Source organism: Castor canadensis, chromosome X, assembly GCF_047511655.1.
Source record: "Castor canadensis chromosome X, mCasCan1.hap1v2, whole genome shotgun sequence".
Taxonomy (NCBI): Eukaryota; Metazoa; Chordata; class Mammalia; order Rodentia; family Castoridae; genus Castor; species Castor canadensis.
This window is the reverse complement of record NC_133405.1, coordinates 21622454-21635036: the sequence shown is the minus strand read 5'-3', so window position 1 is coordinate 21635036 and position 12583 is coordinate 21622454. Positions and strand designations below refer to the sequence as shown.

At 37.2% G+C, this 12583-nt stretch overlaps 1 protein-coding gene across 1 annotated transcript in view; it reads right to left on the bottom strand.

Annotated features, from left to right (window-relative positions):
* The window catches only part of Gpc3 (glypican 3), a 389991-nt gene that overhangs the window by 177277 nt on the left and 200131 nt on the right, over positions 1-12583 (bottom strand). Inside the window, exon 3 of the mRNA XM_074063548.1 lies at positions 1623-2317. Coding sequence (XP_073919649.1) covers positions 1623-2317 — 695 coding nt within the window. The remainder of the gene's footprint in view (positions 1-1622; positions 2318-12583) is intronic.

The window sequence follows — 12583 nt, the reverse complement described above, 5'->3', positions numbered from 1 at the left end:
GAACACATGAACGCATTTACATTTCATTTTTCTAGTTCTATGTAATTTACTTATGCATAATGCCCCAGAACCTGGCCTCGAATTATAAAGCAGTCAAGGGAGTAATTAGCCACTGAAGAATACCATCATTAGCTAGGACATTTCTGTTCATTTTACTATGAAATATTTTCTCAGCAAATGTGTTTTAAATGGCTAACAGTGTGAATGGGGCAATTAGAGCGGCTCCATAAGTAGCCATGCAGAAGGTTGCATCATTTCTGTCCTCCTCCCTAGTTTAAACTCACCAAAGAAACCAATTACCCCATCACTTTGTACTTCTAGAATTTAAAGACAAGGCTAACTGGCCTGATCTGCTCTCCACATTCTGGATAAGCAATGCCTTAGAGTACAAAGCAGTTGTGCCATATAAAAGCTAAAAGCAAGTGTCAACCAGGCCAGCCAAGCCTAGGTTTGAATCCCAGCTCTTCTCACTTAACTAGCTTTGAGATCTTGGGAAAGCCACTTAACCTTTCTAAGCTTCATTTACTTCCAGCAGAATGGGTGCGATATTAGGACTATCTCATGGATTGCTATAAAATAATATTTCATATACTGGCCAGTGGAGCACCTGAGATGTGGTAGGAACTCAACAATGGTATTCTTCTATCCTGCCACCTCCTTCTACAAAGCTGCAGCATTCAGGAATCAGTCATTACCTTAAGGGGATCCAGCTGGTAGTTCTGGGCTGTATGTTCTGTTACATTAGCAGTGGCTGGCTGCCTCCTGTGGTTCTGTGACAAACAATGTGTCACTGAAACCAAGCAAACTGCTGCCTCACTTACACAACTGCCTTTCTCCTGTCATAAATCCCATCAGTCTTACACTAGTATAATTAAGGTTACAAATATATATATATGTTGGGGAACATAGATATTTTGCTTTGCTTATGTCCATAAATAGGCTTAATTAGTAGGTACTAGCTGGGTCTTTTCTGTTTGAAGTCACTACTCAACGTGGTAATGTGATATACATGATTAAGGGCCCAAGAGTGAAATCACAATCAGAAAAGCTAGTGATAACTAAATAAAAGGGATACCAAGTCAACTTCTGAATCATGGGTCTTCCACTAACCATAGCTGGATGCCCTGGGGCAAGCTGCAATTTCACTGAGTTCGGTTCCCTTGTTTATAAGATGGAGATGATATCTCTCACTTCACAGGATTACCATGCGCAGACTATGATAACTGACAACAACTAATAGTAGGTAACATTCATGGAAGACTTAACATCTTCTGGACAGATGCTAGGTACTTTAATACATGTTATTCCCTACAAAGAAGATCTTTTTATCCCTATTTCATGAATCAGAAAAATGCAGTTCATAAAGATAAAATTATTCTCCACTGTCCCACAGCAACAAAGTGAGTGGAGGTAAAATTCAAAGCCAGGTTTTATGACACTGTAGTCTGTGGATTTAAGGTGCTGCCGAGCTCTGTGAGGTCATTTAGTTCATCAGTCATCCTTGCCCACTCTCTATTTTTTTTATTCTCTGTTTTTCTCTCTATCTGCACCTGCTGCTAGACAGGCCACCCGGCCCCAGTAAGGCCCCAGTTTTCCTCTGAAAACTGTGACCTGGTACTCACGGTGGTGGTCAGCTTGCCTCCATTCTTCTGAACATATTGGATGGAATCATGGATTGTTGAAAAGAGACCAAGGAGGACATTCTCCATGTCATAGATTCTGTACATGCCGTTCACTAGTTCTTCAAGAGACAGAATGTACTCTCTCCAGTACTTGTCAATCTCCACCACACCTGCCATGCAGCCTTGCATGACCACGTTGCAATAGCCACCACATGGCTTAACCATCATCAGTCCCTGGCAGTAAGAGCAGTACCACATCCTGGTGAGCATACGGCCACAGTCCTTGCTGAACTTCAGGTGGTCAGTTGTGTTGATCACTTCAATTCCAAGATTCAGGGCCTGAAGGAAGATTCTAGTGACTTGTAGTGACTTGGAAACCTGGGTCATTATAAGCTTGGGAAAATTTCCAAACACTTTCAGGTCACGTCTTGCTCCTCGGAGGCACTCATTGATGTCCAAGGCTGACTCTGGCAGGCCTGGGTTCATTAGCTGGGTATAGATGACTGGAAATAGGCTGTCAAACAATTCATTGACCATATCATCTACGTTGATGTCAGAACCCAAGATGTAGAGAGACACATCTGTGAAAAATTCACCCACAAACTCAAAAGCTTGAGGGGTCAGGCTTGGGTAGTTGTTCTTGAACATGGCGTTCGTGTAGTTCTTGGCATGGCGAACAACAATTTCAAAAGCCTCTGTAAAATACAAGACAAAGAAATGACCACAAATTAAAGCATGGAAATCTAGAGTATAATTGAATTTGATTATTTCTCTATTGCTTTGGTGATTAAGGTCCCATTTGCCTTAAATAATTGACTCACACTGATTTCTGGCATTGCCTATACTTCTCCAATTGTTTACTCCTATAAATCAATTTTCCTTTCTGAACATGAAGTCCAAACTTTGATGTGCACATAAATTCTTAAACACACAAATTATATTTCAAATGACAAAAATCAGGATGCAGTTCACATTTCAGCCTTTAATGAAAATATTTATTAAATATTGGCTAAATGAGAAGTTATTTCTCTTTCATTGATTTAGTCAGTTAGAAATTGTATTTCAGGACATTTCATTTTTAGACAGAGATAAATATTTGACAACAAACCATATACTGTATAAACTCACATAAGAATTCGAGCCTGCTCAGCCCCAGAGGAGAGGCAAGCTATTAGCCAAGAATAAAAGCTATCATGAATTTAATCATTTTTGGTAGATTTTCTCCAGATAACTTTAAAGGGAGCTGTCTGACAGATTGCCAGAAATGGAAATGGAATTTATCCACTGAATGTGTACATGGATGGTAAAAAAAACCAATCTATGCACTTATCTATACATTTGATGTTGAAAATAACTGCAAGATGAACATCTGGAAGGAGACCTACTCTGCTTCCTTGGTAGCTTTAGCTTCCACATGGCTTGGAAGCCTTGTCTACACTACAGAGACCACAAAAGCACAGTTACATCTGCTGCTCCAGCCTCTGGCATAAAGCCCAATTAGTGTCATTGGTTTGAGAGAGAAAGTAGTAATGTCACCATCTCATTTTCTCCAAACTGAAACATTCTAGACACAAATTATCCCAAAAATTCAGAGTTCCACATTTATATGAGGGGAGGAAAAAACAACTATAATAATAACTTTTTCAAGATTGAAGAGTTTAAAAACAAATTAAAAAAACCAAGTTTACTGAGATGTTTAAAATGAACTTAGTACTTTCTTTCAATTCCTTCCAAAATGCAAAGGTCCATAACAGATGTACTCCAAATGATGCCAATTCATGAGCCTTGAAAAATCAAATTATTACCATTTTCAGACTACTAGAGAGACTGTACTCCAGCAGTTCCTTGGGATCACTTAGTCCAACATTTCAGTCATCTGTGGTGGAAGTGAGCTCTAGGTTGTGCCATGACCATCTGCCCTCGATCCCTCACAAGATAAACATGTTCCCTAGAGTCTTCCCTCAAGTTTATACCCAGCAATGTTGAGCAGATACCAGTGTATTCTACAGAGCTTCTAAGCCCACATAGAAAACAATGAGTTTAAACCAGAACTGAACTTTCTACAAAGGTTTTTTGAGGATATGTCGATGGCTGCAGGTCTGAGGGCAGCTAGTGTGCAATGATCACTGGCAGACACTAGTTTGTGTTGATAACATTCACTTTACAGCTGTGTGACCCAGGGGAAAATTTTTCCTTTCCATCAATTACTGCATATTCACTTACTTGTTTTGTTTTCTTTAGAACATTAAACAATTCCTAGAGTGCTTATCTATCATATATAATCAATCATCTTCCCAGTTCCACGAGCTACATTATTCTCTATTCTTCAATCTGAAAGTTGAATGAGGCCAAGAGATCTTCTAGCTGAATACAAAGGACTAGTTGATGAGTTTTTAAAAAATCATTACAAGTGTTTCGATTTAACTTTATTCATTTAAATTTCAGCTAGCAGTCATTTATTATGTATTAGGCTCCGTGCTAGGTTCCAGGGGGTATATAAATTCTGGCTAGGTGGACATAAGTGATACACCATTCTTGTCTCAGAAATATTCACAATATGTATGGTTTAGAGTTCGTAAGTATATTTACAAGTATGCTGTGACAACTACTTTTTACAACCAACTTTTGAATTTGGTATTTAACAGGTGATGAAACTCAGCTGAGTGAAAATATTTTAGGTTACAAGGCTACAAAGTAGAAGTAATCAATACTAACTGGTGTCTCCCAGTGACAGTTATATTCTAGCTGCTCTCGGCCAACACACAGATCCTCAAAAATCTTTGTAGAAAGCTAAGCTCTATTTTAAACTCATTATTTTCCCATCGGCTTCCCTCTCTGAATTAAAGTGAGCTAGAAGAAACTGCAGTCCAAAGACCAATAAAGCACAGTGGCACTTCCACCTTTGCCCCAGGGCAGCACTAAGTAAGGGAAGGGAGAAGACTGCAGTGGACATGCCATCCCTTACAGATCTTAATCACACAAGCCACAGAAAGATGTATTCTCTACAAGGCAAATTTTATCAGAAATACACAGGGCATCTGTTCTCTAATGTACAAGATATATGGCAGGAAAATCCACAGATTCTGCTGTCAATAAACTTTCCTTAAAAGTTTCTGTTACTAGCACTGCTGAATCAACAGGGAAGGAAAATTACAAAAGATCACGAACTCTTCTGCAGAAAGAATAGCAACAACACATATTTCAGGGAGAAAGGGCTAGGGATTCATAGTGACCCTCAAGCTCACATGTGTTGTCCACTCCAAATTCCATAGCTCAGAATCCACTTAGCATATCTCTGGGTTTTGCCCAACCCCCTTACTTCTGTGTCCCAGGATGATAGAACAAACCACAAGTGCTCAAGCAAAGGCTCCAGGGAGACTGACAGGAACCAATACTAACTGGAAAGGGATGCTCAGCTTTACTTGGCACCTTGAGGTTTCATGAGATAAGGTCAAGGGATAAGAGCAAGGGAGTTTAGTCCATTGATCTTTTGGTCAGTTATGTACACTTCAGCTAGGGAACATTTGCCTGTATCTCTTTCTTGGGAAGAAGGCAAGGGTTATGTCTAGTGAACACTAGAACAAACAATGTAAAATCAGAGCTATCATGAAATATTTGGCACTGAACAGAAAATATTCTTTTTAAACAGTACATAGAAAGATACATCATACAAATAAATCCAATAAACTGAGTTAATACCTGTCCTATATAGCAAGGTTTCTAGATTTCTAGACGTCCCCACCACCATCTTGGTCACTACTATTTGGACATGCTTTAATGCTGTCAATGTCCTCCTTAAATTATGATACTCAACAAAGAACACAATTCCCCAGATATGGTTTGATGGGTGAAGGGAACGATCAGACTATACCTTTCTCTAAATGGTTCAGTAACTTCTTCTACTGTCCCCTCAGGACATACAGCCTATCACTGTGGCAAAATGACTGTCCTTAGTGTCTGGGGCTGATGTTCCTGTATTCCGATCCAGACAAAAAGAAATGTGCTTTTATGGACCTTTTCAGTAGTAGGCTGGGAATTATTTTTAAAAAGGAGCACATACTTGGGGTTGGAAGAAGAGAAAAATAAATGAACCATGGAATCCCTTTCAAGCTCTGTAAAATAAGACAGTCCCTACAGAAGCAGCTTTTTTTTTCCCCAAGGCAGTTTTCCAGCACTACAAGAATGGCAGATACTTTATAAGAACTTTTTATGCTCCCAGGATAAATGTTTGCAATGGTCTGGACTAATAACAGTCCTTATTTTTAAGCATCGGTACCTTAACGGAAAAGGGAAGCTAGTATTTATGAGATACCTGAAAGAAACACGCCAGATTCTGTGGTAAACTTCCTCACATCTGTCCTCTTATTCACCATTGACATACCTATATTTGTTTGGAATTATTTTTATTTTACTGGTAAGGCAACTTGAGGTTGACAGGTAAAGTGACTCATACAAGGTAATATTTGCAATTAAATGTCAGGACCTGAATTTGGATACAGGACACTTAAATATTTTTGATAAATGTGGACTAGATTGAGAGTTAAAAATCCCTGGGGCCCCAGACTTACAGATTCCCTATACTTCTAAGGATTTTACTTTGAGAAATAACACAAAATTCTCACAGTGAAGATTCAAGAAAAAAATTCTTTCGGGCAGAATGAAGGAAAATAATTTTGAAACACAACCTGAGCACTCTCTATAACAAATGACTGCTCTTCAAGGATTATACAACTTTATCAAAGCCTGATATATCTGAAGGAAAGGCAGTTATTAGATAATTCAGTCACCTCTAGACTTCCTGTCCTACCTAAAGGGAACAGAGGGACTAAGAAAACTTCTGAAGTACAAAGCCAAAGGAGAGATCCAATAAAATAATGAGATTAATCCTAAAATTGTAGACAACTTATACTCTCATGTACATTTAGCACCTAATCAATAATGTGTGCAATAGCATGTGACAACTGAGAGAGTTGTAAGACACAGACCCTATTTAAGAAAGAGTTCTTAGGGAAACCCAAAACCAATAGGTGAGACAAAATTTTAAAAGGGCATTAGGGGAAACTGAAGACTCTGGAACCTACAGATATAGCAAGCATTAAATACCCCAACTCCTAAACAAATTAGTATAAAACTTCATATTGAAAATCTAATTACTGATTATTTCTACAACCTATTATCCTGTCTTTCTTTAAAGAAGCAACAATAAGCATATGAAAAGTCAAGGAAAGCACAGTTTGAAGAGATAAAGCAATTGTCATAACCATATTCAGATATGGCACAGATTTTGGTATCATCAGACATGGAATTGAAAACTATGTAATATGATAAAAGTACTAGTGGAAGAAGAATATGCAAGAACAGATGGTAACTCCAACACAGAGATGGAAACTAACAGATAACAAAAGGATATGCTAGACATCAAACATGCTAGAAGAAAAATGAAGTGTACCTTTCATGGGCTCATGAATATACTAGACACAACCAAGGAAAGAATCAGCGAGCTTGAAGATAAGTTAATAGAAACTTTCCAAACTGAATGGGGAAAAAAGAAAGGAAGGGAGGGAAGGAGGGAGGGAGGGGGAAGGAAGGTGAAGAAAGGAAGGGGAAACAAACACTTAAAAATTTCAAGGTAAATCCATAAAATGTAAAATATGTGTGACTGTAATTCCAGGAAAAAAATGAAGCAGAAGTATTTGAAAAATACAATGGCCAAGAATTTTCCAAAATTCATGAGAGACACTATTCACAGGTCTAGGAAGCTCAGAGAACAACAAGCAGGATGAATACCACCCCTCTCCCATCAACTCCTAGGCTTATATTCAGACTGGAGAAAACCAAAGGCCAAGAGAAAATCTTCAAAGAAGCTGGGGGTTGGGGTGACCTTATTTGCACAGGAATTAAGGAAAAGAATTATATGAATCTTCTTATCAGAAACTATGGAAGCAAAAAGAATAAACTAAAATATTTAAAGTGGTGAAAGAAAGCAAAAACCTTCCCAACCTAAAATTCTGCATCCAGCAAAATTACAGACGCAAAGGCCAATGGAAAAGAATAGAGACCCTGTAAGTAAACCCACATATATACTTATTTTTGACAAAAGTGTTAAGAATACACACTGGAGAAAGGACTTTCTTTTCAATAAGTGGTGTTGGGAAAATTTACATATCATATGCAGAAGAATGAAACTAGACTACTATCTCTATCAGTTACAAAAATCAACTCAAAATGAATTAAAGACTTAAATATAAGAAGTGAAGTGATGAAACTACTAGAAGAAAAAATATGGAGGAAATGAAACTTCTAGAAGAAAATATGGAGGAAATGCCTTAGGACATTTGAACAGGTAAGGATTTTTTTTTTTTTTGACAAAACTGCAAAAGCACAGGAAACAAAAGCACAAGTAGAAATGAAAATCAAACCCACAATGAGAAATCACCTCCCACAGTAAGAATGGCTATTAATAAAAAGCCAAAATGAAATGAGTCTGGTGAGGATGTGGAGAAAAGGCAACCCTTGCACACTCTTGGTGGGAATGTAAATTGGCATAGCCATTATGGAAAACAGTATGGAGGTTGCTCTAAAAATTAAAAATAGAACTACCATATGACCGAGCTGTACCACTACTGGGTGTATACCAGAAGGAAACGAAATCAGTAAGTCAAAGAGACATCCACATTCACATGTCTATGTGTCCATCAAGTGATGAATAGAGAGAAAATGTGATATACACACCATGGAGTACCATTCAGCCATAAATGAATGAAATTCTGTGATTCACAACAACAGGGATGGAATCATTGTTAAGTAAAATAAACTAGGCACAGAAAAACCAGTATCACATAATCTCACTTACATGTGGAGCATAAAAACCTGGTCTCACAGTAACTGAGAATACAATGGTGGTTACCAGAGACTGGAGTGAGTAGAGAGGAAGGAGAATTGGGGAGAGGTTGATCAATGGGTACTTAGTTGGATAGGAGTAAGAAGTTTCGGTGTGCTGTTGTATGTACAGGAGGGTGACTATAGATAATAAGACCGTACTGCACGTTCCAAAAAGGTAGAAGAAAGGATTTTTAGTGTGTTCACCACAAAGAAATGATTAGCATTTGAGATAAACATATTTAGCTCTATCTAAACATAAACAATATATACATATATATCAAAACATCACATGGCATGCCATAAATATGTATAACTCTTATTTTCTGTGTATCACTTAAAGTTTTAGATTTGAATTAAAGAAAGAAAAGAAAAGAACTGGAGTAACTGAATTAATTTCACATTTAGCACACTTTGGAGAAAAGAAAATTATCAGGGATAAAGAGGGGCATTATATAACAATAAAGGGATCAGTTTTCCAAGAAGATATAACAATCCTTAATGTGTATACAACTAACAACAGAGCATCAAAATATACAAGGCAAAACCTATTAGAAATGTGTGGAGATCCTGTTAGAATAGCCATCATTAGCAACACCACCAACAACAGGTGTTGGCGAGGATGCGGGGAAAAAGGAACTCTCTTACACTGTTGGTGGGAATGTAAACTAGTACAACCACTTGGAAAAAAATTTGGAGGCTACTTAAAAAGCTAAACATTGATCTACCATATGATCCAGCAATACCGCTCTTGGGGATATACCCAAAAGACTGTGACACAGGTTACTCTAGAGGCACCTGCACACCCATGTTTATTGCAGCACTGTTTACAATAGCCAAGTTATGGAAACAGCCAAGATGCCCCACCACTGACGAATGGATCAAGAAAATGTGGTATCTATACACAATGGAATTTTATGCAGCCATGAAGAAGAACGAAATGTTATCATTCACTGGTAAATGGATGGAATTGGAGAACATCATTCTGAGTGAGGTCAGCCTGGCCCAAAAGACCAAAAATCGTATGTTCTCCCTCATATGTGGACATTAAATCCAGGGCAAACACAACAAGGGGATTGGACTTTGAGAACATGGTAAAAGCGAGAGCACACAAGGGAGGGGTGTGGATAGGTAAGACACCTAAAAAATTAGCTAGCATTTGTTGTCCTCAACACAGATAAACTAAAGCAGATACCTTAAAAGCAACTGAGGCCAGTAGGAAAAGGGGACCAGGAACTAGAGAAAAGGTTAAATCAAAAAGAAGTAACCTAGAAGGTAACACACACGCACAGGAAATTAATGTGAGTCAACTCCCTGTATAGCTATTCTTATCTCAACCATCAAAAACCCTTGTTCCTTCCTATTATGGCTTATACTCTCTCTTCAACAAAATTAGAGATAAGGGCAAAATAGTTTCTGCTGGGTATTGAGGGGGTGGGGGGGAGAGGGAGTGGGCGGAGTGGGTGGTAAGGGAGGGGGTGGGGGCAGGGGGGAGAAATAACCCAAGCCTTGTATGCACATATTAATAATAAAATTTTTAAAAAATGAACTGTGTGGAGAAATATAAAAATCCACTATTATAGTTAGAAACTTCAACATCTATCAGTACCTAAAGGACATAGTTCAACTGAATACTGCCATCTATCAACTAGATGTAATTGAGATTTATAAAATATTTCATCCACCAAAAACAGAATACACATTCTTCTCAAGCACATATGGAATATTCAGATGTCTCATAAAATATACTTTAATACATTTATTTTTTTCTCCACTTTAATAAATTTAAAAGAATAAAAATCATACAGAGAATGTTATCAAACTACAATAGATTTAAATTACAAGTCAATAACAGATAACAGACAAAAATTACTTGCAAATAACATAATCCTTTCTATATATCACATAGGGGCTGGGTGTATAGCTTAGTGGTAGAGCACTTGCCTAGCATATGTGAGGCCCTGAGTTCCATCCCTAGCAGTGCAAAACAGAAAACAAAACACAACTCAGAAAGTGAAAACAAAGAAGTCTCATGAGAGATCAATTTTTTAACTAAATGGAAATGCCAACAAAGCCTACCAAAATTAGTGAGATACAGTGAAAACAGTGCTTAAAGAGAAATTCATAGCATTGAACACACATACTAGAAAACAAGGGCACTTGTTTGATGTGTTTGATCCCCATCATTTAAAAAATGAAGAAAGATCTCAAAACAGTAATTGAACATTCTACCAAGGAAAGTGGAAAAAGAAAGCAATATAAACCTAAAACAAGCAGGAGAAAATAAATTTTAAAGCAGAGCAGAAATCAAAATTGAAGATGGAAAATGAATAGACAAATCTAAGAAAACAAACAGATTCTTTGAAAAGACAAATAAAAATTAAAATGTCTAACCAAGCTAACCAAGAAAAAAGAAGGCACAAATTACTAATATGAGAAATTGAAGAGGGGTCATCACTACTGATTGCATGGATATTAAAAGGCTAATAGGTAAATATTATGAACAGCTCTCTTGCCTACCAACTTAATAAAATATCAAATGGACAGAAAGTACCAAACATTACATAAGCAGAAATAGATCATCTTAATCAGGCTGTATCTATTGAAGAAATCTGATGAATAATAATCTTCCAAAAAGAATGCGCTTGGCCTATAAGGGTTTGCTGGTGAATTCCAAACATTTAAGGTTGGAAACCTTTAAGAAATTTCTTAAACCTTAAGAAAGGTTGCCAATTTCCTAAATGTCTTCCTAACTCATGCTATGAGGCCAGCATTCCCCTAACAACAAAACCCAAATAGGCTGTTACAAAACAGGTACAGATCAACATGTGGCATGAACACAAATGCAAAAATCCACAAAATATTTACAAGTGAAACCCAGCAATGTAGAAAAAGAATTATATACCATGACCAAGTTAGATTTATTTCAAATACACAAGGTTGATTCAACACTCAAAAATCAGTTAGTGCAACCCATCACATCAACAGGGGAAAAAAGAAAAATCATATAATCATATCAACAGATGCAGAGAAAAGACTTGCTGAAATCCAACATTATTCGTGATAAAGGCTCTCAGCAAACGAAGGAAGAGAGGGGAACTTTCTCCACTCAGCAAAGAATATCCAAAAAATAATTTATAGCTAACATCATACTTCATAGTGAGAAACTACTTGCTTTCTGCCTAAGGCAGAGACGTCCCTCTCTCAGCACCCCTATTCATCCTTGTGCTTAAACTCCTAACTGATGCACTAGAGAAGAGAAAAGGAAGTAAAAGCTGCACAGATAGGGAAAGCCACAAAACTCTGATGAAAGAAATCAAAGAATATCTCAATAAGTAGAGAGATAACCAATGTCTATAGAAAGAAAACCTCTAGTTTCATCCATTTTTCTGTGAACAACATAATTTCATTTTTTATGGCTGAATTAGAGTCCACTGTATATATGTTCCACATTTTCTTTATTCAATCATCAGCTGTTGAGCACCTAGACTGTAAGGTAAGTCTAATGGGTGAATGACACCATTAGGTATTTGTCAAAATTCAAAGAACCATGCAACACAAATGCTGAACTTTATGAACTTGAATGAAAACTGTAGGCTTTCATTAGTAATGTATCAATACTGGTTCATTAATTGTACGAAATGTGCCACACTAATGCAAATAATGTTAAGAACAGAGGAAACTGTGCAGGGAAAAGGGAGCATAAACAAACTACTATCTGCTTGACTTTTTAAAATCTAAAACTGTTCTAAACAAATAGCCTATTAATTTTTGAAAAATGAAAAAAAACTTGGCCTTGGAAATGAGTCTGTGATGGAACTACTGACAATAACCACTGAAGAGGGTTAAGTCACTCCCTCTTCTTTCCTTTAGTCTGCTTTGATATTTCTTTCGTGAGTTAGGGAGTTTTTCTCATACAATAGATGCCATATGGCAGCAATGTAATTTTAATTGGAAAAACCACTGGAAAAGTTAATGGACCAAACACCCAAACAGGTAACACATTTCACTGTTATTTTTGAATACTGAACGATTTTTTAAAAATCAGCCACACAGAAACTTCAAGTTTAGGTTGTAAGAAA